The following is a 27,414-nucleotide window of genomic DNA, read 5'->3' as shown; positions in this document are numbered from 1 at the left end:
GAATTTCTTTCATCATATCCACCAAAGCTGTTATTAATATTGATGCACTATTTGTAAAATACTCTATAACAATTAAATATTGGTACTTTTCTCTGTCTTGTGGCCTTATTTGGTAAGTTATATCTTCTCACATCCTGCCATTTCCTTAATGTAGGTCTAAGACTCAACTAGGGAAATTTCACAGTAACTTCATTGAAGTGTAAATGTAAGCCTTACTTGTGACTAATAAGTAAATTTTACTGCTTATTTTAACTAAAACAAAAGATTTGATTATTCCCTTCCGTCACACTTAGGAATATCCAAACCTACTTACGGTCTCAGTCATAGCACTCTACTCCTCAGTCAGAAGGTTTTGAGTTGAACTTATGAGTTCAAGTTCCATTCCAGAGACTTGAGCATTTTGGATGTGAACCTAAACTGAGGCCCTGCCTGTTCTCTCAGTTAGACATAAGAAGTGCCATAGCACTATTTCAAGAACAGCAATAACCTGGCCAATACTTACCTTTTAACTACCATCATTAAAACACTGGCCATTATCACACTGTAACTTGTGGGCAAATTGGTCGACATGTTCCCGGCATATAAAAATGATTACACTTCAAAAAGGCTGAAGGGCACAAGGGTGAACTGGGAATGTCTTGAAAAAGTGTTATACAAATGCATGCCTTTTCTTATTTTTGGGGATAGCAGAGATACTTTCTTTGATGGATATTCCAATCCACATAATCAACAACATTCCCTACTTTTTTGTTTTTTTTCTTTTGAGGATGTGGGTGTCACTGGCTAGGCCAGTATTTATCGCCCACCTCTGGAGTCAGTGGTAATGGGCCACCTTCTTGAACTGTTGTAAAATATGCTTACTGTTAAGTGCATGTAGCCAGCCATTCAGTGCTACTGTGGATTTACAGTGCAACACAAAATTGGGTTAAGATGTGACTGGCTCTCAGTGGGCCTGCCATCACAGAAAAAACAGACATGTCCAATTTACAGCAATCCTGCCTCCAAGCCAAATTAATTTTGCAGACTGGAGCTTCACTAATTACTTCTCAATGGTGAAGCATCCACGTCAATATTTAAGACATTTCTAACCAATCGCTGCTTTACAAGATGAGCAGCGACTGCAGCTGAATGAAATGGCTGCAGATACCCCATGGAGAAGCGATGGTTCAGGGCACAATCAAATTTATTAGCGCATAGGGGATTGAATATAAAAGTAGGGAGGTCTTGCTGCGGCTGTATAAGGCATTGGTGAGGCCGCAGCTGGAGTACTGTGTGCAGTTTTGGTCGCCGTACTTACGCAAAGATATTTTGGCCTTGGAGGGAGTGCAGAGGAGGTTTACTAGGCTGATACCGGAGTTGAGGGGGTTGAGCTATGAGGAGAGGCTGAATAAACTAGGCTTGTACTCGCTAGAGTTTAGAAGAATGAGGGGAGATCTCATTGAGACGTATAAGATGATGAATGGGATGGATAGGATAGAGGTGGAGAGACTCTTCCTGCTCAGAAAGGGACTAGGGGGCACAGCCTCAAGATAAAAGGGGGGGAGGTTTAGAACGGAGTTGAGGAGGAACTTCTTCACTCAAAGGGTGGTGAATTTCTGGAATTCTCTGCCCGTTGAGGTGGTGGAGACTGCCTCGCTAAATATTTTTAAGATGCGGGTTGATGGGTTTTTGATAAGTGAGGGGATTAAGGGTTATGGGGAGATGGCGGGAATGTGGAACTGAGCCACGACAGATCAGCCATGATCTTATTGAATGGCGGGGCAGGCTCGAAGGGCTAGATGGCCTACTCCTGCTCCTATTTCTTATGTTCTTATGTTCTTATAAATTATTAATCTGTTCCAGATGTTCAATGTACACTTTTTTCATTCTTTAACATGTCCAGAAACAGGAAATAATTTGTTCTCAGGCCCACACTTGAATAGATCTCTCAGAGCCTAGAGCAAAGTTGTAATAAATAAAGGATAGAGCAGCACCTTGCAGTCATCTTCCACAGAGCAGCATAAAGCACCTGGAATGGCATATAGGCAATCTGATCACAAAACTCTGCCAGGTCATTCTTTCAGCCATTGCTAGGAAAAGCACCAATCTATTGAGGCTTCACTGCTGTGTCATTAGCCTGTAAAATGTATTAACTGAAACTGAAAACTCATTGTCTAGGAAAATTAATGATGAGAACATTTCTCTCGGCACAATGTAGCTCTGTACAGTCAACCACCATTATATACTGCCCTCTGGAGGCCTTTTGTTACACTTCTTTACTCAGACCAATGCAGTCAAAGGCCTTGTATATGCTTGTATATTTGCCACTGACCCAAATTGAGTCAAACCATTGGGTATCTTAGTACAAGTCAACACCCCAAAATCTGGTCTTTAATTGCATAAATCTAATCCAAGACTTCCAGACGCAAGAAAAGTAGCTTTTCTATTTTCAACTAAAACACTGGCTATTTAGCCATGGCTATTTAGCTTGAAATTTCACTGTTTACGTTTGTTGAAAAGACCGTCCGTATTGACTATTGAAGGAAACTATGCAGTGCCTAAATGCACTTTTTTCAGCTCTGAATATTTGATTCAATACATTGAATATGCATTTGTATTGGGATTGAACAGCAAGGACATTTTGAGGGGGAAAGTTGATATCTTCAAATAATTCACACAATTTTAGTCTTTCTTCCAGACAAATGGGCAAAACAGATTGTAATTTGATTTGCATCAATGTTTCTTCACAAAAAGTTCAAAAAAGATACAAGATACATTCAGGAAGCCGTGAACACATTCAGTCAGTCCCCTCTACAATTTTATTTTGGGAGGCAAAAATGGGGGAAAAACAACAGGGAGATTTTTTTGGAAGGATGGGAATGACCAAGTTTGACAGTGTTAATTCTATATTATAGATTATCTGCTAGTGTCTATCTTGTTGATCTCAGGACACAGATCATTGAAAATGTTTGCAGTTGGCATTTATACAGATGCAGGGAATGCATAACTATGATTTGCTGATATGCACATCTCAGGACAAGCCACAAATTTCATTCCGGAAGCCCTCAAAACACTGACGTTGATCCTGTCAGAGTCATGTTCCTGTTGGCCCCCGTCCAACGAGTCTTTGGAAGTGTGTAAAACCATTCAATAGATTACATTATTTCTTTCAATCACAGGTAATTGGCAAAGCTGTTCACATTACATGCATATTTGACAGCTGTATTAATATGGCGAACATTAATGGAAACGTGTGGAAATAAGTAAACAGCAAATGGAGTTAATATAGCTTTTAATCTTCTTTTGCTTCGGGATATCCTTAAGAAACTGCATCATGTTTTCGGCTGCAAATACCAATGGACAATGCTCAAACTGGTACAATCGGAGATAGGGTAGTCAGAAGACTCCGTGACCGTGAACCATTACATAACAAGCAATAGCCTTGTGTTTCATTCATTACATATAGGTTAAGAGTTAGCACCGGGAAAACACATTTGTTGTTTTGATTCTGAAGTGAATAGTAAAGTCTTTATTTACCAGAATTTTATTGTTTTGGCGCCTACTGTTAATTTATCCAATTTTATTTCCAATAATTTGAAGAGTGGTTTATATTTTAAATTTCAATTTTTCTGTTTATCAAAGACGAAAAGATATTACAGATGCATTCCCATAAGGAGCACAGTAAGATGACTTAAATGTTTGAACCTGAAGCCTCACTACATTTACCTAGTAAGATAGTTAGTAAGGTGACATAACGGTCATATACAAGGATAGCCAATAACACATACTCTAATACAAAAATTTTGCATGAAAGTTCAAACATGTATCACAATGGTGAGCTACTTCAAACATTTTGGTTTCTATTTAAAATTGTGCTTTCATCATACATACTTCAAGTCTGAATTAATCTTTCAGTGTTTGAATAGTTTCATTATCATAATATTAATTTTTCTTCAGCTTTATCATAGAATCCATAGGATCCTTACAGTGCAGAAGGCAGCCATTTGGCCCATCGAGTCTGCACGAATTCTCCAAAAGAGCATCTTAGCCAGCCCCACCTTCACATGCATTTGCTATGGCTAATCCACTTAACCTACACATCTTGGGATACTAAAGGGCAATTTAGCATGGCCACTCCACTTAAATTGCACATCTTTGGACTGTGGGGAGAAACCGGAATATCTGGAGAAAACCAACACAGCTATGGGAAAAATGTACAAATTCCACACAGACAGTCACCCAGGCTGGAATTGAACCCAGTCCCTGGTACTGTGAGGCAAGAGCGCTAACATTGTGCCACCATGCCACCCATACATGAACTTAAAACCTACAATATTTAACCTGTTGTTGGTGTTAAACAGGATCTAGATCCCAAATTTTCCACTCAGATGCAACTTTTCAATCCCACAGGAGGTTCATATATTGTTAAAATTATTTTTATGAAGCTGATGATCAAATGGATCACAGTCTGAACCAACAAGGTCTGATTGCAAATGTTTATATTTCTGAAATATAAGCAATACTTTGTTTCTACAATAAATTATAAAAAGTGAGAGCATAGGGTCCATCTTTCTAAAGTTTTCATCCCTCATTTTTAAAGACAGAGCTTAAATACTTATACTGTATCTTAATATAACTGTGCACACAAAAGCAGCTTCACAGATTAAAAAAAACCTGCTGTCAAAAAGAACTTACCAAACAGACTGGTTAGTTTTCATACAGCCATAGATCCAGTTACTTGGCTCCTATCAATTCAAAAATCGAGATGCATTTGAGTTGTAACAGTAGCTTAAGATGCAAACTGAAGTATGTGAGTTAGTGAACTGAGCACAAAAGCAATACCTCCATCAGCCAAAAAAGTACACTCTTTATAAAAGTATACTTATAGATTCATTAAAATACATAAGTATATTTACAAACAATGGTTTCTCAATGCTACTGATTTTCCAATTTGTGATGCTTGCCCCACCTTTTTTTCCAACAATCTATTAAAAATGTTGATAATGATTTGCTATTTATAGCAATTAATATTTTGGTAACGGTTAATATTTTGATTTAAAAGACATTTCCTTACCAAGTTGCTAGTTCGACAATATAAATTACTGTAGGGCTCCGTCTCACTTGGAAGCGGTAAAAGAAAATAGGTTGCCTTGGGTTCCCACGCAGAAAACTGAAACATATTTTGGCATATGTATAATTTCAAAATAGAAAATATAATCAGAATAAATCAAAAAAGTTCAATAAAAACAGCATTCAGTACCTGTGGACTGTTGTAAGTCCATTTGTATGTTTTAATTTCACTCCATGTAGCGGACGAATCTAAAATAAATACACATATTAAACAGTCGCACTGTAGCACAGAAGTTCAAGATTGCTGAGAGAGATGTGTTGTTGAAACTTTTCATTCTGCACTCATCAGAACAAACACAAGAACACTAAACTTCAACTGATCACAACAATTTATATCGCAGGAGAGAAGAGCGCTGTCTGGCTGAAGCGTTGATATGGAGAAAGCAATGGGAACTATTATACGTTCCCCAAATCCCCGTGTAATTCAAAAAATATGCAAGGCTTGAACATATACCTTTTGTTTGCAGAGGATGGGTCTCTGCACAGGAATGTATGTTCTTCTATCAAGTGCAAATTAGCTATGTTACGATCTTAATTGAGCATCTTAAATTGGATGTTGGTGCAGGTGTTAGCACACTCAGGATTGTTCAGCAAGTGCCGCACAATTGCAGAATCACATCTAACAGCAGACATTTTGTTTTGGGGTTTGCAAGCGCAAATTGATTGAGTACGATCAGAACGTTTACTGTTAGATGTGATTCCGTGATTTGGTTGCACTTACTGAACAATCCCAAGTGTGCTAATTGCTGGACTAGCACCTAATTTAAGATAAACAATTAAGCTCATAACATGATTAATTTAGAAACAACATGTATCCATACGTATCTATCCATTTTATTTGCAGAGAATGGATATGTTCAAGCCTTGCACTTTTAATGAATTACCTGAGAGCTTAGGGAGCCTACAGGCGTTGTTTTCTCATGGCAATGCAATAGACAATCAGAGTTAACTTGCCAAACAATGAGCACCCTTTTCTTCCGCACTATAAATGCTGTGATTGTTTGAAATTTAGCATTGTTTGTCCTGATGACTTCAAGACAAAATAACACATATTAAACATTATATATTTGGTGAATTAAACTATATCCTGCTTCAAACCTGAGAATGAGATAGAAGACTCAAGATTATCCTCAGAATCTTTTTCTGAATAGTTGACAAAATGATGGTGAAGAACAGACATCCTCCTCTCTAGATCTGTTGTTATCTTAAAAACAAATCACCAATAAGTCACAATTAAGTTTTTGAAAAAACATAAACCAAAAAATCATGAGTAACATTTTGATTGAATAGGTTTGCAATAATACAACATAATCTTATAATGTTTACTCTGTAGACATAAAGTAATCCAATTGAAATTCATCAGTTACTGAAATAAATAAAGCCAGTGTATTGTCCCCATCATTCGGATCCACTGGGGGAACCTCTTTTACAGTGGAAAGACGCTATCAAAGACTGCACAAGTGATGGTTGCTAACACACTTTAGACCCCAGTACTACTACTGCAATTACTTTTCAATGGCAGGAACAGCTGACTCTGAATATCTAGTTTGAGACTACAGGCAGTGGACCAGTTCACTTATCTTGGCAGCACCCTCTCCTAAACAGTGACTATTGATACAGAAGTTAACTGCAGAATAGCAAAGGCAAGTTCTGCTTTTGGTAGACTGTGCTCCACTGTATGGGAACGTCGAGGAATCAGCCCAGCAACAAAACTGAAGGTCTACAGCGCCATGGTACTCACTACCCTCCTGTATGCCTGTGAAACGTGGACTGTGTATTGAAGGCATGCAAGACAGCTCAATCATTTCCACATGATTGTCTTTGCAGAATATTACGCATCCGATGGCAAGACAAAGTACCAGATACTGAAGTTCTCTCTAGAGCAAGTCTACCATCAGTCCACACACTGCTGATGAGTGCACAGACCCAGTGGGCAGGTCATGTCATCCGTATGTCAGACGAGCGCATACCCAAGCCTTTTTGGGGAACTCGCTCCTGGAAAACGCTCACATGGAGGGCTGAAGAAACGTTTCAAAAGATACACTCAAAGCGTCCCTGAAGTCGCTTGACATTAACATAGAACATAACAGCGCAGAACAGGCCCTTCGGCCCACGACGTTGCACCGACCAGTTACAAAACAATGACCCACTAACCTAAACCAATCCCTTTTCGTCCATAAACCTATCCACGGAAATTGACATTGAGACGACCACCTGGGAAACGGTGGCACAAAACCGCCCTACCTGGCACTGCCTCATCCACAAAGGCTGTCAAGCTCACGAAGCAAGCTGTATTGCTGAAGCACAGCTTAAGCGTGAGCTGCACAAATCCAGAGCCACCAGCACAACAACTACAGTACCTACACAAGTCTGTCCAATGTGTGCCAGGACATTCCGTGCCCGAATTGGCCTGATCAGACATCTTCAGACACACCGCAACCAGCCTCAAAATGACTAATGGTGTCAAGGTCCTCATCGATGACGATGGACGAACAGTTTGACTATCTATTCAATGGCATCCTGAGATGCTGAATGGAGACCAAAGGGATCTCCCTCAGCAGATTTTAATGGGCAGTTTGATGTGATCTATTTCATTATTTGTGACTCACAACCACAAGAGTCAACCCTCATCTTCAACTCAACGTATACAGATTCAGCTGGGCACTGAGCACGGTTTTGAGAGAAGTCAAAGCCGCGGGACTCTGCTGTTAGTTCATTAATGAGATGTTTGTTCTTTACGCTGCATGAATATCAGTTGCTGTTTCTCAGATTAGTCAATGTGATTTTAAGTGCTTTCTTGGGGGGTTTCTCAGGTCTTTGTGAATGGGAATGTTAGCATTGCTCAGGGCCTTTTCCATCTTATGAAGCAGGCAGGATGATGTGGGACAACACCGGCAGCCGCTCAATTGGAGTGGACTTCAGTGTTGATAGCACCATCCTCTTGTAGCTTTAAGCTACATGTTCATCATCTTTGTGAGAGCTGCAGGACAGGAGGCAGAGCAGTATTCTCCAGCCTCACCCCATCAACACCTGCTACAAAAAAAAACCAAGGTGAACCCTGTCCAGAAATTCACTGAAACATCATGGTGCAAGCATAATACTTCGCACTGTAACAGTGGCCCAAACAAAAGGGAATCCTCACTTGTTGAGCTAATTCTGTCATCTTTTCCATGAGACCAAATACGTTTTTAAAAAAATTTAAAAACATCTTAAATTTTAAACAATATTGAATATTGAAAACTGGATTTTTCCACCTAACAGTGAGAGATAATTGTTCATGAGACATTTACAATTTTCACTCATTGGTCCCAATCCTGCCATCAGGAGGAAATGCAGTTGGGAGCCCATACGTGGCACTGGACCCAGAAGTCAATTTTAGAGGAAGTGTCCAATTATTTGTCTATGTGCCAGAGCCCCATCCAATTAAACTTGGAAGACAGGAACTCAAGACTGGAGGGCCAATTGCTGGCCTTCCAGCAGTTAAAAATCCAGGGCAGAGATCATAGAATGAATCATAGAACCCTACAGTGCAGAAAGAGGCCCTTCAGCCCATCGAGTCTGCACTGAACACAATCCCACCCAGGCCTACTCCCATATCATACCCACTAATCCCTCTGATCTAAGCATCCCTGGACACGAAGGGGCAATTTCTTAGCATGGCCAATCAACCTAACCCACACATCTTTGGACTGTGGGAGGAAACCGGAGTACCTAGAGGAAACCCATGCAGACACGAGGAGAACGTGCAAACTCCACACAGACAGTGACCTAAGCCAGGAATCGAACCCAGGACCCTGGAGCTGTCAAGCAGCAGTGCTAACCACTGTGTTACCATGCTGCCCAGATGGGTACTGCTGAAGCATGGAGGTAGGTAAGTGTCCCCATTGTTGGGCGCCAGCAACAAATCAGGTAGTTTATAGAGCCAGAAATGTTAGGCCTTCAGAGATCCAGGGAAAGCCTTACAGTAAGGGTGCTTCTGCAACTGATTCTCAGAAGAGGCTTCCAGATAGATGGAGCCTCCAGGCAGGATTTCTGTTCATTGGAGCGTAAGACCTAGCAGCAGGAGTAGGCCATTTGGCCCCTTGAGCCTGCTCTGTCATTCAAATAAGATCATGTCTGATCTTCCTGTGAACTCAGCTCCACTTACCTGGCTGCTCACCAAACCCTTAATATTCCTTTACTGTTCAAAAATCTACTTATCTTTGTCTTAAAAACATTCACCGAGGTAGCCTCAGTTGTTTCACTGGGCAGGGAATTCCACAGATTCACAACCCTTGAGGTGAAGAAGTTCCTCCTCAATTCACTTAAACCTGCTGCCCTTATTTTGAGGCTATGCCCCCAGTTCCTAGTTTCACCCGCCAGTGGGAACAACCTCCCTGCTTCTATCTTATAATTTTATATGAGATTCCCCCCTCATTCATCTAAATTCTAATGAGTACAGTTCCCAGTTTACCCAGTCTCTCCTCGTAAGCCAACCCTCTCAACTCTATTTGCCTTACAGCCGTTCATGAATAGCTTCCTAACAAAACAGACATCAGACAACAGGAAAGATGCAAAAATAACAGGATTGTTGTGGTGGGTGTTTTTAAACCTTCCCTCTATTGCCTGGGATTCACTTAATGCTAAGGGTTTGGATGGGGCGGAATTTGTAAGGAGCATCCAGGAGTTGAGCAAAGTAGCTCAACTCAGGAAGGAGCCACAATAGACCTGGTATTGGGGGATGAGCCCAGCCAGGTGATCAAAGTTTTAGTAGGAGTGTGGTTCAGGAACAGTGATCATAATTCCACAAGTTTTAAGCTGACTGTGGATAAGGACAAGAGTGGTCCTCAGGGGAAGGTGTTACATTGGGGGGGGAGGGGACAGTGTAGGATCTGGACAGTGTAGATTGGGAGAGGGTAAATCAACATCTGACACGTGGAAGTCTTTCAAATGTCAGTTGATTGGAATTCAGGACCGGCATACACCCATGAGGATGAAGGATAAGTGTGGCATATATCGGGCAAACGAGGGATATTATGAGCCTTTTCCAAGAGAAAAAAGGAAGCAGTCATAAGGTTGAAAAGGCTTAGGTAGGACAGATGAATAAATTAAGAGGGCTAAAAGGAGTCATGAAAAGTCCTTGGCAAACAGGGTTGAAGAAAACCCTAATGCATTTTATACATATGTAAAGTGCAACAGGGTAGCCAGGGAAAGGGTTGGTTCAATCAAGGGTAGTGATGGGAATCTATGCATGGAACCAAATGAAATGGGTGAGATACTAAATGAATACTTTGCCTCAGTACTTACCAAAGAGAAGGACTTGGTGGATGAGGAACCTAGGGAAGGTCGCGTAGATATTCTGGGTCATATTGGTATCAAAAAGGTGGTGGTGTCTTAAAAGGCATTAAATTAGGTAAGTCTCAAAGAACAAATAGCATCTACCCCAGAATTCGGAGGAAGGCAAGGGTGGAAATTGCTGGGACCGCGACAGAAATCTTTGTATCCTCGTTGGCTATCCTCCAGTCCTCTGGAACTTCACCTGTAGCCAATGTCGTTCCATTGTTTAAGAAGGACATCAAGGATAATCCAAGAAAGGGAGGTTAGCCGTATGTCAGTGGTCTGGTTTGGACATAGAAGGGGTGCTTTTCTGAATGGAAGGCTGTGACTAGCGATGTTCAGGGATCAGATCAGTTCTGGGTCCTTCGTTGTTCACTGGAAGCAAAACGTAGCTGGGTCTAATCGCAGATGACAAAAATTGATGGGGTTGTGGATAGTGAAAAGGATTGTCAGAGCATACAAAAAGATAAAGACTGGTTGAAGACTTGGGTGGAGAATGGTAGATGGAGTTTAATCCGGATAAACGAGAGATAATGCATTTTGAAAGGCCAAAACTAAATCACAGAACCCTCAGTAGTATTGACTAGCAGGGGGAATCAAGACCTACATGTTCACCGATCACTGAAAGTGGCAATGCAGGTGGATATGGTAGTCAAGGCGGCGTACACATGCTTGCCTTGAGGGCACTGAGTGCAAAAATTGGCAGGTCATGTTGCAGCTGCACAGAACCTTAGTCAGGCCTCATTTGGAATATCGTGTACAATTCTGGTCATCACACTACCAGAAGGATGTGGATGCTTTGGAGAGGGTGCAGAAGAGCTTTATCAGGATGTTGCCAGGTCTGGAGGGTATTGGCTATGAGGAGAGATTGGATAAACTCAGTTTGTTCTCATGGAATGATGGAGGTTGAGGAGTGACCTGATAGAGGTTCACAAGGTTACAAGTGGCATGGAAAGATAGGAAAGAACATCTGACTATCCAAGGGTAGAAAAGTCAAGTACTTGGGGACATAGATTTAAAGTGCGTGGGGAAAAGTTTAGAGATGTGTAAGGCAGTTTTTTTTTTATACACAGAGGGTGGTAAACATCTGGAACGTGCTGCCTGGGCAGGTGGTGGGTGCAGGTACAATGGCAGCATTTGAAGGGCATCTAGGCAAATACACCAGTAGGATGGGAACAGAAGAATAGGGACTCCGTAAACGGATCTGCCACAATCCTACGGAATGACAGAGCAGTTTCAAAGAGCTGAATGGCCTACTCCTGTTCCCAAGGCCTATGTATCTGTGTCTTTAGTTCTAAGTATTAATGTCCTGTCACGATGGTGCCTTTTGATGCAATATTAAACAAAAGCCTAGTCTATAATCAGATGCATTAATCTATACCACTCTGTCATAGTGGCTCAATTAACTTTTAACAATCCTGTGTTAGGAATAAAAAAAATAGGAAATTTTCCTGATATCACAACCAACATTCATCCTTCAAATAACAGGATCAGAAACTGATCAATAATCCCACTGCTTTTGAAACAAAGGTTCTGATCACGATTTGTCCACACTGAATTTTCACAATGGAGAAACTCTACGTGGAGTACAAGTACTTGCCACAGGAGGTAAATGGAAAAATACAAAACAAACAGAAAAAGAAATGGATAATTATGAGATGCTAAGACCCAAAGGAAGCCTTGGAAGTATCTTGATGTGCATTATGGATTAATTCTGAAGTTTAAGACACAGTCACTCTTTGCGTCAGAAGCCAATAACACTTTCAAGGGGCGACCACTCATACCCACACCAGTCATTCACTTTTATACTCGGCTTATAAGTTGACCCCGATTTTGGAAGGACTTTTGAAGCTTCAAGAGTTGACTTATACACCAACATCCATAGTAATTATCCAAATATCTATTGATCAAGAAATCCCATATAACAATCATGGATACTGAATATAACTATTCACATAAAATTAAGTCTACCTGATTTGTCTGATGATCAACAAGATCAAAAAATGCTCTGACAGTGGCTAGGACCAGTTCTTTACACCTGCACAAACAAAGAAAAGCAGTCAGTATCGTGTATCTTGTTATCACAAAGTCAATTAGGTTTCAATTCATATCTGAACAATAAGTTTTGCAAAGCAGAAGGTTTACAATAAACATATTTACAAGGAAAATAAAACTAAATCTGAAGTCAGTGTGAGTAAAATTCAGAAATAAGGGGGAAATCACTGACAGGGGTGCACTATAGACCCCCAAACAGTCAGCAGGAAATTGAGGAGCAAATATGCAAGAACATAAGAACACAAGAAATAGGAGCAGGAGTAGGCTATCTAGCCCTTCAAGCCTGCCCCACCATTCAATAAGATCATGGCTGATGTGAAGTGGATCAGTTCCACTTTCCCACTTTCTCCCCATAACCTTGAATATGTTTAAGTCACGGGTAGATAGATTTCTGATAGACAAGGGAATTAAAGTTGACTTAAATATATTCAACGAGGTAGCCTCCACCACTTCAATGGGCAGAGAATTCTAGAGACTCACCACCCTTTGAGTGAAGAAGTTCCTCCTCAACTGCACCCCCCCTTATTTTGAGGCTGTGCCCTCTAGTTTTGTTTTCCTCTCTAAGCAGAAAGAATCTCTCCACCTCTACCCTATCTAGCCCCTTCATTATCTTGTAAGTCTCTATAAGATCCCCCCTCAGCCTTCTAAACTCCAACAAGTACAGACCCAGTCTATTTAGTCTCTCTTCTTAGTCCAACCCCCTCATCTCCGGTATCAGCCTGGTGAACCTTCTCTGTACTCCCTCCAGGACCAATATATCCTTTCGCAAATAAGGGGACCAAACCTGCACACAGTACTCCAGTTGCAGCCTCACCAGTGCCTTGTACAGTTGTAGCAAGACCTCCCTGCTTTCATATTCTATCCCCCTCGCTATATAAGGCCAACATTCCATTCGCCTTCTTGATCACCTGCAGAGTGAGTTTTTGCGATTCGTGCACAAGAACCCCCAGGTCCCTCTGCACAGTAGCATGCTGCAGCTTTTCACCCTTTAAATAATATTCCCTCCTACTATTATTTCTATCAAAGTGGATAACCTCACATTTGCTAACGTTATACTCCATCTGCAGGTCCTCGCCCACTCACTCAGCCAATGTAAGGAGATTACAGATAGCTTCAAGAAAAATAGGAGGTAATAGGGGACATTAACTTTCCCAACATTGACTGGGACAGCCATAGTATTAAAGGGTTGGATGGAGAGAAATTTGTTGAGTTATTCAGGAGGAATTTCTCATTCAGTATGTGGATGGCTCGACTGGAGAGGGGGCAAAACGTGACCTCCTCCTGGGAAATAGGAAGGGCAAGTGACAGAAGTGTTAGTGAGAGATCACTTTGGGACCAGTAAGCATAATTCTATTAGTTTTAAGATAGCTATGGAAAATGATAGATCTAGTCCAAAAGTTAAAATTCTAAATTGGGGCAAGGTCAATTTTGGTCAGGCAGGAACTTTCAAAAGTTAATTGGGAGAATCTGTGGGAAGGCAAAGGGACATCTGGTAAGTAGGTGGTTTTCAAAAATGTATTTATCAGGGTTCAGGGTAAGCATATTCCTCTTAGAGAGACGAACAAGGCTAGTAGAAGTAGGGAACTCTGGAAGACTCAGGATATTCAGGCCAAGAATATCAAGAGCAAAAATGAGGCACATGGCATGCATAGACAGCTGGGATCAAGTGGATCCCTTGAAAAATATAGAGGGTATAGGAGTAGAGTTAAGAGAGAAATCAAAAGGACAAGAGGGGAACACAAGATTGCTTTGGCAGATGAGGCAAAGGAGAATCCAAATAGATTCCACAAATACATAAAGGGCAAAAGAATAACTAGCAAGAGGGTAGGGCCTGTTAAGGATCAACGAAGTCATCTATGTACGGATCCACAAGAGATAGGCGAGATCCTAAATGAATATTTCTCATCAGCATTTACTGTTGAGAAAGCATTTATGTTAGAGAACTTGGGGAAATAAATAGTGATGTTTTGAGGAGTGTACATATAACAGAGAGAGAAGGTGCTGCTGGAAGTCCTAAAGCGCATCAGGGTAGATAAATCCCCAGAACCTGACGAAGTGTACTCCAGGACATCGTGAGAGGCTAGGGAAGAAATTGCAGATCCCCTAGCAGAGATATTTGAATCACCGACAGCCACAGCTGATGGCTGAAGGGTAGCAAATGTAGTGCCGTTGTTTAAAAGGGTCCAGGGAAAAGCTTGGGAATTACAGGCCTGTGAGCCTCACATCTGTAGTGGTAAGCTATTAGAAGATATTCTGAGACAGGATTTACAGTCATTTAGAGAGGCAAGAAGTAGCGATAGTTAGCATGGCTTCTTGAGTGAAAAATCATGTTTCTCAAATTTGAGTGTTTTGAAGGGTAACCAAGAAGAGGGCAGTGCAGTTGATGTTATCTACATAGACTTTAGCAAAGCTTTTAACAAGGTGCCACATGATAGGTTGGTGCCTAAGGTTAAGTTTCATGGGATCCAGGGTGAGGTAGCCAAATGACAAAAGAGAGAGGGTGGTTGTAGAGGATCGTTTTTCAAACTGGAGGCCTGTGACCAGTGGTGTGTATCAGGGATCATTGCTGGATCGACTGTTATTTGTCATTTATATTAACGATTTGGATGAGAATTTAGGAGGCATGATTAGTATGTTTGCAGATGACACCAAGATTAGTGGCAGTGAACAGTGAAGATGGTTATCTCAGATTGCAAAGGGACCATGATCAGTTGGGCCAATGTGCTGACGAATGGGAGATGGAGTTTAATTTAAACAAATGTGAGATGATGCATTTTGGTAGATTGAACCAGGTCAGGGCTTACTCAGTTAGTGGTAGGGTGTTGGGAAATGTTATAAAGAGATCTAGGCCTAGAGGTTCATAGCTCCTTGAAAGTGGAGTCACAGGTGGACAGGGTGGTGAAGGCAGCATTCAGCATGCTTGGTTTCATTGGTCAGAATATTGAATATAGGAGTTGGGATGTCTTGAAGTTGTACAAGACATGGTAAGGTCACACTTGGAATACTGTACACAGTTCTGATCACCGTGTTATAAAAGGATATTATTAAACTATAAAGAGTGCAGAAAAAATTACATGGATACTATTAGGGCTTGATGGTTCGAGTTATGAGAGGCTGGACAAACTAGGACTTTTTTCTCTGAAGCACAGATGGCTAAAGGGTGATGTTATAGAGGTCTATAAAATTATGAGTGGCATAGATTAGCTAGATGGTCAATATCTTGTCCCAAAGATAGAGGAGTCAAAAACTAGAGGGCATAGGTTTAAGGTGAGAGGGGAGAGATACAAAAGGATCTAGAGGGGCAATTCTTTCAAACAAAGGGCGGTAAGTGTCTGGAACAAGCTGCCAGAGGTAGTAATAGAAGCAGGTACAATTTTCTTTACATGGGTAAAATGGCTATAGAGGAATATGGGTCAAACGCATGCAATTGGAACTAGCTTAGTGGTTAAAAACAAAAGGGGCAGCATGGGCACATTGGGCTGAAGGGCCTGTTTCCATACTGTAAACCCCAATGACTATGAAATAAGTGGATCAAAAATTTCTAATTGCTCTTTTTTTTAAAACCATGTACGTCATTTGAGTGGAGAGAAAAAATTCTTTAAAATTAATACACCAAAACAAGCAATGCAACAACATAAAAACTGGTTGTCAATTATGATTACACCATAAGGAGCTGCAACATTCTGGAGTCTTGTGTGAGGGGTAATTTGGAAAAGTCATGTCCCCTTAAATCAATCTTTGCACTGACTAGCAGTCTTTACATCAATACTGGCAACTTGATTCCTTAGTTACTGGTAAGGGACTTCCCATTGCTTTTTCAAAAACTAGTTACTTTTTAATTTTGTTCCTTTTATTACTGATTCTTGACATCATTTCATAATCATAGAATCCCTACATTGAAGGAGGAGGCCATTCAGCCCATCAAATCTGTATCGACCACAATCCCACCCATGCCCCCATCCCGTAACCACTCATATTTACCCTGCTAATCCCTGACATTAGGGTTAATTTAGCATGGCCAATCAACCTAACCTGCACATTTTTGGACTGTGGAAAAAAACTGGAGCATCCAGAGGAAAACCACGCAGACACAGGGAACTCCACACACAAAGTAATCCAAGGCTGGAATTGAACCCGGGTCCCTGGTGCTGAGGGGCAAAAGTATTAATCACTGTGCCACCATGCCATTTCTTGCATCAGGGATGCTGTTGTGTGTGGTGGACATTGTTTCAGGATCTGTGAAACTTCCAGTTTGCATCACCGCGCTGCTTTCAAGAGTGGTCAGTGTCACAATCTGCACGGAGGCAAGTGTGGGCATGGAAAATGCCAGGCTTCTGGTGATAACCTGGTGAAGTTGGTGTCAACAGCCAGATCTCAGATGACACCATGATAGTGTGGGGCAATATGTACCCTGAAAACCCTGTTGCTGATACAGAGTTCATTCTCGGCACAAAGTTCAAGAAGCCATTGTTCTGTGCTGATCTAGCCCACCCCATGATGACCACAGCATCAATTTCTGTGCAACCCAAGATTTCATTGAAATTACCTAGAATGTGTCTTAGAAAGTCATGTAGAGAGACACAGAATTGCCACTGCTGATATTGGCAATTCCACGGTACACAAGTGCCTGTCGAACTGCTGCCACACCATTTTTTATTTATTCAAGGGATAAGGGCATCACTGGCTAGGCCAGCACTTATTGCCCATCCCCAACTGCCCTTGACAAGATGGTGATGGTATCTGCTGCCCTTGTCCTTCTAGATGATAGCGGTCATGGGTTTGGAAGGTGCTGTCTAAGGGGCTTTGGTGAGTTCCTGCAGTACATCTATAAATGGTACACACTGCTAGTACTGTGCGTTGATGGGGAGGGAGTGAACGTTGGTTGATGAGACACCAATCAAGCAGGCTGTTTTATCCTGCATGATGCCAAGCTTATTTTGTGCTTTGGAGCAGCACTCAGCCAGAGGAGGGTATTCCATCATACTCCTGACTTATAGATCGTGGACAAGCTTTAGGAAGTCAGAGGCAAGTTACTCGCTGCAGAATTCCTACCCTCTGATCATCTCTTGTAGTCAGTGTTTACATGGCTAGTCCAATTAAGTTTCTGGTCGCTAGGAGCTCCCAGGTTGTTGATAGCAGGGGATTCAGCAATGGCAATGTCACTGAATGTCAAAGGCTGATGGTTAGATTCTCAGAGATGGTTGTTGCCTGGCACATGTGTGGCATGTATGTTACTTGCCACTTGTCAGCCCAAGCCCAGATATTGCCAGGTCCTGCTGCGTTTGGACATGGACTGCTTCAGTATTCGAACTGTTGGGATTGGTACTGAACGTTCTGTTATTATCAGCGAACATACCCACATCGGACCTTATGATGGGAAGCAGGTCATTGATGAAGCAGCTAAAGTTGGTCAAGCCTAGGACTCTACCCTGCAGAAGTCCTGCATGACATCTTGGAACCGAGATTGACCTTCAACAACTACAGCTGCCTTCCTTCGTGAAAGGTATGACTCCAATAAGTGGGGATTTTTCCTCCGATTCCCAGTTTTGCTGGGACTCCTTGATGCCTTACTAGGTCAAATGCAGCCTAAATGTCAAGGGCAGTCACTCTCACCTCACCTCTGGAGTTGAGCTCTTTTGTCCATTCTTGAACGAGGGCTGTAATGAGGTCAGGAGCTGAGTGAGCCTTGGTAGAAGCCAAACTGAGCATCAGCAAATATGTTATTGCTAAGTAAGTGCTGCTTCATTAGTTCCATTTCTTTACTGATGACGGAGTGTAGATTGATGCAGCGGTAATTGGCCAAGTTGGATTTGTCCTGCATTTTGTGTACAGGACACATCTGGACAATTTTCCATATTGTTAGGTAGGTGCCAGTCCTATAGTTGTGCTGGAAGGGCTTGGTTAGGTGTGCAGCAAGTTCTGGAACACAAGTCTTCAGTAGTATTGCCAGACTGCTGTCATATCACATGGAATAAATCAAATTGGCTGAAAGCTAGCATCTATAATGCTGGGGTTCCCAGAGAAGGCCAAGCTGGATCACTCACTTGGCACTTCTGGCTGAAGATAGTTGCAACTGCTTCAACCTCATCTTTTACATCAATGTGCTGGGCTCCCCCATCATTAGGGATGGGGACACTGTGGAGCCTCCTCCCACAGTGAGTTGTTTCATTTTCCAGCACTGTTCATAGCTGGCAGGATTGCAAAGCTTAGATCTGACTATCACTCTTTGCTTCTGTTGCTGGGCAGGCAAGTGGTCTTGTGATACAGCATCACAATGTTGATACCTCATTTTTGGGTACGCCTGGTGCTATTCCTGGCATGCCCTCCTGCACTCTTCATTGAACCAAGGTTGATCCCCTTGCTTGATGGTAATGGGAGAGGGGAATATGCCAAGCCATAAGTTTATAGATTACGATTGAGCACAATTCTGCTGCTAACAAACCGCAGCACCTCATGGTTGTCCAACCTTGAGTTGCTAGATCTGTCTGAAATCTATCCCATTTAGCACATTTTTTTGGCCACAAAATAACATGGAGCACATCCTCAACATGAAGATAGAACTTTGTCTTCACAAGTAGTATGAGTTGCTTACTGCTACCGATATGGTCATGGGCAGATGCATTTGCAACAGGCAGGTTGGCGAGGATGAGGTCAAGTATGTTTTTCCTTCTTGTTGGTTCACTCACTACATGCTGCAGGCCCAGTCTGGCAGCTACTTCCTTTAGGGAATGGTCATCTCAATCTGCTGTGGTGCTATCGAGCTGCTCTTAGTGGTAAAGTCCCCTACACAAGTACATTCTGCGCCCTTGCAACCCTCAGTGATTCCTCCAAGTAGTATTCAACATGGAGGAGAATTGATTCTGTACCTGAGGGGATGAAGGTCCCTGTTAAGTGGCAGGCGGTTTCCTTATCCATGTTTAACCTGATGCCATGTAGTAGAGTCAATCTTGACTCCTCCCAGGGCAACTCCCTCCCAACCGTATACCACCTGTGCAACCGCCTCTGCTGGATCTGTCTTGCTGGTGGGACAGAACATATCCAGGAACGTGATAATAGTGTCTGGGACATTATCTCTAAAGTACAATTCTGGAGGAGGACATTGTCAGGCTGTTGCTTGACTAGTTTGTGAGGCAGCTCTCCCAATTTTGGCACAGGCTCCCCAGATGTTAGTAAGGAGGACTTTGAAGCGCCAACAAGCCTGAGTTTGCCATTGTCATTTCTTGCACCTAGGTCAATGTCAGGTGGTCCATCTGCTTCCTTTATTTTTGAGACTTTGTGGTTTGATACAACTATTTAACTGCTTTCAGAATGGTCTAACAGGTCAAAAATCCACCACATTGCTATGGCTCTGAAGTCACATGTAGGCCAGAGCAGATAGGGATGGCAGATTTCCTTCCCAAAAGGACGAGTGAACAGACGGGTCTTGTGATCTTCACCTTCTCTGTTGGATGGTAGGATCCAAAAGACAAGCTTGACACAAAAATGATCAGTTTGCACAAAAATAAAGGTGACAGAGGCAACAGCTGCAAAGCCATTTCATTCCTCAGTGTCACTGAGAAAGCCTTCACTGCAGTCATGCTTAAAAAAACCATCAAATTGCAAACTGAGTGCATCCAGAAGGACACTGTGGTTCCATGTTGACAGATCTATAGTGGACATGATCTTTTCCATATGCTTGCTGTAAGAGATACTTCTTTATGTTACTTGCATTAGTGTCAAGAAAGCATTCAACATCATCAGCAGGGCAGGACTCTGCTTTCTGGGAAAAGTTCGCTGTCCAAAGCTCCTCCGCTTCACCTGCTCCTTTCATGATAACATGCACCGTACTGCACAATTTGACTTGACCACTTCTGCCAGTTTCAGGGTCAAGAATGGAGTAGGACAGACTGTGCCCTAGCCTCCAAATTGTTTTTTTTCCTTTATGCTCCTAGTTTTCTCAACAGATATGGAAGCAGTTTATCTGCATGCTAGGGTTAGACAATTAGCATCCAGACTGAAAGTGAAGACAAAAATATGGCACATCTTGGTCAGGAAACTCCTGTACTCTTATGATACTGTGCTAGTCACTCACACAGCAACTGAGCAACAAAGATACATGGATAATTTCTCTCATGCCTGTCATATGTTCTCCATTACTAAATGTATGCATCAAGAAATCCATGGTCATGCAGCAGGATGTCACATCTCTGCCTTTGCTCACAAGAAATAACACCTTGCTGGAAGTGGTTAGCAAATCCTGCTACAATGGATCCACGGTCCCAGTCAATCCAGATAGTTCTGCTTTCGATGCAGAACTTGACACACACATAGAGAAAGCAACTGCCACTTTTGGCTGATTCATGAAATATATATGGAGAAACTCTTCAGACCAAGATACTGGTTTATGAATCCTGTATTCTCAGCACCTTGTTGTATGGTTGTGAAACAGGGGCAACATCCATCTTCAAGAAAGGAAGTTCAATGAATTTCACCTTTGATGTTTTCAGTTCAATCTGGGTATCTCTTGGAAGAACAAAATCCCAAATGCGGCAGGCCCCTCAAAGACAAATCTCCCAGGAAAGTTGACACACCAAGTAGAAGTGATTTTGCTGGCCTGGGCACATTCACAGAAGAGAAAGTGAAAGCAGTGCCAAGGATTTTCTGAATGTGAACTACTACAACCAGAAAACCAGTTGGACAGCCAAAGACCCACTTCAGGAATGTTAGCAAAGCCCAAAAACTTAAATTTTCACACTTGAGACACCTAGCCAACAGCAGTGGGAAACGGTGACATCAGCTAAAGGGCAGTGTGCATCACACGATGATCAGTGGCTGTAGCAGCTTGGCAATGGATGCTAACACTGAAAATAACAACCCACAGTGACACCTGATAGCCACTTCATACGTGGAAGTCGAAGAATATGACTCTCACGAATAGGTCTCTTGAGCAAAGAGCAACAAATGAAGCTACCTTAACCTAAACGGATTTCCTCCATTTCTGAAGTCTGATATAGATTGAGTGATGCTGATGGCAATGCAACCAGTAATAGTAACTGGAGGGGTGACACTTGATTCTTTTGAACCTTTCTTTCTGTTGTCACGTCCCTAAAGATATGAAAAAGATAATAAATTGTTTAAAATCAAATCTCACTTTTTTGCTTATTTAAAAAAATGGGCTTTGCTGAACCAAAAGATGGCTGCTGCAGGTCATTTAATTCATGAGTTGGCTACAGTTTCTGGAAATTTCCAATCACAGTTACAGGACAAAAGCTCAACTCAGCCTTGTGGAATTTCACCACTCTCATTGTAACGTGTCCTCAATCAACAAAATCAGGGACCATAATTTGTCTCCCCAATCTGATCCAATAACAAAAGATCAAAACCAACAGTTATCATCTACCTCTGAAGGTGAACAGTGGATTTTGACCAGAGGCATAGAAACTGCTCATTAGCCTGCTACTGATGTACTAGTTGGCAACATCATATAACCTAAGCTTCTGGAAAATTTGGTTACATTTCTAGACTCTCAAGTCAGTCTTTTGTTTAACCTGCAAACGCCACAGCAGAACTTCAGGCTGATAAACAGTCCGCATTGAATCTTAGCTTCCACGAAGACTGTTTCACTAGAAGATTTCGGCCATTGTCTGCCAAGCAAATCAAGTCTCTGTAGACCAACCACATCTTGTTGTGTCACATCTTTGAAAGAATTCTGCAGCTTCTTATTCAGCTAGCTGAACCTCCTGAACTGTAACTCTTCCGTGATGGAATACATAAGAACTCTGATTTTCCAGACTCCAGCAATCACATGAACTGATATCTATATCTGTGTTTCTTTTTCTTTGCAAGTTACCCACGGCTGTAAAAACTCTTTCCTATCTTCTTATTGAGCGCTTGTTTGTATATATGAAGTTACGACCATTCTCTGGCTTTGAATGTATGAATAAACAATTCTTCTGATTTAATTCTGAAAAGAGTTTGTGACAAGTCACTTTAAAGACTGACCTTTCAAAACTAAGGATTTGGAGAAATGTTGCACAGCCTATTTCAACAATAAAACACCTCGCTGCTTACAGACATCAAGAAAATAGATTTCAGGTTTCTTCGCTCCCCTATCTGTAACACAATATATTCACATAATAACCTGGCAGTAAGCAGTCTTTCTTTATACTTACCAAACTATGCAGAGGTGATCTGTCGAGAGCCATGCCCTTGGGACAGCTGATGTCTGAAATAAAAAGCATGGTCAGATTGTTCTGTCTACCTTCGAAGGCTTTATTAAATGCCTATCTAAAGCTGCAGCACTACTCACTGTTCCCCACCAAGAAATATTCAATGTTTGGTACATCTCCTGAGCTCAATAAATTGCCTTGTGAAAAACTGCAAAGCATCTATCCTGTGGCCATCGAATAGTGAGCAACAGGTTGAAAAGAGCAACTTAATTACTCCCACGTAAAATTAGCAGGTAAAACATTCTCTTCACAGAACACCTTACAGGCAGCCAGATAATGATTTACGTGCACATTATATTTCTATTTTTGCCCAGAATCAATGAGGAGATATTTTGTTTATAATGTACTGAAACTTCCATGGTCAAAATTGTAACTAGTATAGTCAGGGAAATGAAATGAAACTGGAATGAACAACATGAAGCTATAGCTATCTCCCAACACAGTAATTTTATAGAAATCAGAGAAAGTATTAATAACCCAAAATTTGCTTCAACTGTATAGAACAGTTGAGAAATTTTTCAGATTTTCAGCATCCCTCCACAAAATATGGTGTGAAACTGAAAGACTGTGCCACGTTTTGAATGGAAAATTGCTTTGCAGAAACCCTCCCCAAAATACTGGCTACTTTTTGTATTTCCAGTCTACCTATTTTCATATCATTAAAAAAGTCACATTGCCAGCAGACTATTTCTCTCCACAAAAAAACTCCTGGCACGCAGAAGGAGCTGCAACATGTTCAAAGGCTTCAAAGAAAGCTGTGTACCCCAATTAGTCAGTGCAATGGAACTCCTGACTTGTGCCAGCACTTGCAAGTATTTACATACTTTCTTAGTCTCCAAATATTAAAATCACTAACCAAATAATTAAATTTAGATCATTGAAGTTCTTAAAATATCATGGATAGCACAGTGGTTAGCACTCCTGCCTCACAGCTCCAGGGTCCCAGTTCTATTCCGGCATCAGGTGACTGTGTGAAGTTTGCACGTTCCCCCTGTGTCTCCATGGGTTTCCTCCACATGCTCCAGTTTCCTCCCACAATCCAAAGATGTGTGGATTAGATTGATTGGCTATGGTAAATTGTCCCTTAGCATCAAAGGGATTAGCAGGGTAAATATGTGGGTCTAAGGGGATAGAGTCTAGGTGGGATTGTTACTGTTGCAGACTCGATGGGCCAAATGGCTTCCTTCCGCACTGTGGGGATGCTACGATTTTCTCTATGAGCATCAAATCAAGTTTCAGCACCAAAAGCTATAAGGTCATGCCTATACCAGTTCAAGTCTTCAACACCTATACTAATCCCATTTTCCCTTGTCCTTTCCCATTACATTTTTATTGATACCCTAATTTGTGTCTCAATAACTATCTCAGACACGTCACATCCTAATGTCCACGTATAGAAAAAATCTTCTGACTTCTCCCCAACATCAACAAATCAGAAATAAAATCAGGACATGATTCAATAATATTAGACCACTCAACCTAAGACTGCCCTTCTCATTAATATCTGGAGACTGGTATCTAATTTAATAGAGCTGTCCCACAGACAATTCAAACAACAACTGGCGAAGTCACACTCAAAATGTGATACCTTGGAGTCAAAATTCCAGACTCCTCTATCATAATCCCTGGGTGATTGCTATTCCACATGCTGAATAGATATATCTGAAATCATGGGTAGAAGTAATGAACATTGATTGTGAACTCTATAAAAATGCCACAGCTTTAAGTCTAAACAAACCAAGGGAGCTTTTTATGACCCACATTCATCTCAAACTGATGAATCAGTCCCTCCCCACCACATAGGGAGGACACGCTGAAGGAATCAAGGTCTTTACAAAGGTGCAATCATTCAGCGCCAAGTATGGCTTGGTAGTGTCATTGATTGAGCTGGCTGAGTCCAAAATGTGGAGATACCAGCAATGGACTGAGGTAAACACTGTAAGAAGTCTCACAACACCACATTAAAGTCCAACAGGTTTATTTGGTAGCACAAACCACTAGTTTCCAAAGTGCTGCTCCTTCATCAGGTAAGTAGGAGTTCTGTTCACAAACAGGACATATAAAGACACAAACTCAATTTACAACAAAGGCAGGAAAGGACATCCAGAGGCATGGTACACTGGGGAGACCATGCAGACGCTACGACAACGGATGAATGAACACCGCTCGACAATCACCAGGCAAGAGCGTTCTCTTCCTGTTGGAGAACACTTCAGCGGTCACGGGCATTCGGCCTTGGTCTTCAGGTAAGCATTCTCCAAGATTTTCACGACACAGGACAATGCAGAGTTGCTGAGCAGAGACTGATAGCCAAGTTTTGCACACATGAACACAGCCTCAACCAGGATCTTGGTTTCATGCCACACTATCTGTAATCCCCACTTGCCTGGGCTTGCAAAATCTCTAACTGTCCTGGCTGGAGACAATACACATCTCTTTAATATGTGCTTAATCCTCTCTCCACTCACATTGTCTGTACCTTTAAGACTTGATTACCTGTAAAGATTCGCATTCCAACCATTATTATGTAAATTGAGTTTGTGTCTGTATATACCCTGTTTGTGAACAGAACTCCCACTCACCTGACGAAGGAGCAGTGCTCCAATTGTTAGTGGCTTGTGCTACCAAATAAACCTGTTGGACTTTAACCTGGTGTTGTGAGACTTCTTACTGAGTCCAAAATGAATGGCTGCTAGATTTTGATCCTGTTAGATGGTGTGGAACCAACAGGAGAGAATAATCTGCTTGAATTCACCTTCACTAACCTGTCTGTCACTGACTCTTCTATCCACAATATAATTGATAGGAATGACTCGCATATTGATCTTGTAAAGACGCAAGACAAAACTTACACCACCACCACCTGGAAGGCTCCTCCAAGTCACATACCATCTTAACTTGGAGCTATATCACCATTCCTTCACTGTCATCAAGTCAAAATCCTGGACAACATTTGGGTGTTACCTACACCACATGAACTGCAGTGGTTTAAGGTGATGGCAGCCCACCGCCACCTTCGCAAGGGCAATTACAGATGTGCAACAAATGCTGACCCAGCCAGCAACACCCACATCCTGTGAAAGAATTTTTTAAAAAATGAGTTAATTACTGAAGAATCTGGAAAAAATAATTACCTCAAGGTGGGGAAAAGTGTATAACGGTAATCTTGGGCTGTATTTTATTTACCTAAAAATTCCCAGCCCTAAATGAAAGTTTCTGCACTTTGTTAGGGGATATGCAAGCTCACAGTTACATCGGAACTTCCAGAAGGTGTACCAATCATGGCCATGCACCAAAAATTATTAGATCTTTAGAAACAAAGTTGGATTTGTAAAATAAAAACAAAAGGTAAATCTCTTCCAACTAAACTGGCTGCACTGAATTGGTAGAATTCAGTTTAAGAAATAACACTATAGAATTAAAATATTAAGGAAATCCACTTTAATAGGCTTCATAAAACAAACTTCTAAGCTGGGAAGTTTATAAAAACTCATTTAGTCATACAAGGAGCACAGCAGAAACATGCTAAATTTGCTACTAACTTATTTTCAGCGCACTGTAGGTTGAAATGCTTTTTCTCAAGACAATCCCTGGCCAGACATTTTAATGAATTGCACAGCATTCGTATATTTCAACGAAACAACATTCCTTGAAGGTCGTGGTGCTGGGAAGAAAATGCAACATTAACTCACTTCGCAAGATAAGGATAACTTGTTTCTCTCAAAGGATTGAGTGTCTTAGGAATTCTCTTCTTTAAAAGGTGGTGGAAGCAGAGCCTTTGGATATTTTTAAGGCAGAAGTAGATAGATTCTTGATAAGAAAAGGGGTGAAAGGTTATCAGGGATAGGCAATAAGGAGTTGAAGTTACAATGAGATCAGCTATCATTCTCATTGAATGGTGAACGCAGGCTCGAGGGAATAAGACTTGCTCCTAATTTGTGTTCTTTGGTAACTATTGGCTAAATACTGGCATAATTTTAAATTAAGCAGGTTTGAATCTGTTATTTCCCTAATAAGTATTGTCGTTGCTCATTATTTACTATGAGAAAAATAGAAAAGCCGAAAGGACAAATCCAACTTAATTATTATAATGTTAGATTAATTTAACTTTTCTACGTTTGTGTTCGAAGTATCAGACCCATACATAAACACAATCTTAGCAAGGTTAGAGTTAGGGTTAGCATCAAGACAGCAGTAAACTTGGCACAAAAGCACCCTCAAATAATTGAAGAGCTACTATGTACATCAACATAAAATAAGAGCAATAACTGAATTCTTCCCATAAGCCAACGCAGCAGTGTTAGTGCAAAACAGATGGTTTGAGCAGCCCTCTTACATCAAAGATGCAAACAACAGTGATGTGGTCATATTGATGCTATAAACAATCATCAATATAGAATCTTTAAAAAAAATTTTACGTTACCACAACATTTAGAGTATTATTGTAAAGGCCCAGGCTTGGCACAGTGGTTAGACCAGACCGGACTTGGTAATCACGGAAACCACCTCCCATCGAGAGAACAGTGATATTTCGTAACTCTTTTTCCTTGAGAATCCAGTAATTGTTCACAGTGGTGTAAAAATCTACAATAGTGAATGCTTTAGTCAATCAAAAGTTTACTTCATACATTTGATACTATATTTTTCCTTAATGAGATTATATGATATTGCATTTTAAGCTTCAAGAAGAACAGTGTATCCTTGGAAAAAGGCACCGAGTTCTAAT

The 27,414-nt window shown here is 41.4% G+C and overlaps 1 protein-coding gene across 1 annotated transcript in view; it reads right to left on the bottom strand.

Moving 5' to 3' along the window:
- pgap1 (post-GPI attachment to proteins inositol deacylase 1) overlaps positions 1-27,414 on the bottom strand; it is a 189,298-nt gene that overhangs the window by 135,123 nt on the left and 26,761 nt on the right. The window contains exons 5-11 of the mRNA XM_080198351.1: positions 27,112-27,272; positions 22,632-22,684; positions 12,397-12,463; positions 6,208-6,313; positions 5,240-5,298; positions 5,054-5,149; positions 4,675-4,724 (exon numbers count right to left, since the gene is read on the bottom strand). Coding sequence (XP_080054477.1) covers positions 4,675-4,724; positions 5,054-5,149; positions 5,240-5,298; positions 6,208-6,313; positions 12,397-12,463; positions 22,632-22,684; positions 27,112-27,272 — 592 coding nt within the window. The remainder of the gene's footprint in view (positions 1-4,674; positions 4,725-5,053; positions 5,150-5,239; positions 5,299-6,207; positions 6,314-12,396; positions 12,464-22,631; positions 22,685-27,111; positions 27,273-27,414) is intronic.

The sequence above is a fragment of the Carcharhinus amblyrhynchos genome, chromosome 11 (genome assembly GCF_965287045.1).
Source record: "Carcharhinus amblyrhynchos chromosome 11, sCarAmb.v2.hapA, whole genome shotgun sequence".
NCBI classification, from domain to species: Eukaryota; Metazoa; Chordata; class Chondrichthyes; order Carcharhiniformes; family Carcharhinidae; genus Carcharhinus; species Carcharhinus amblyrhynchos.
The sequence above is the reverse complement of the archived record's forward strand: the minus strand, read 5'-3'. Positions and strand labels throughout refer to the sequence as shown.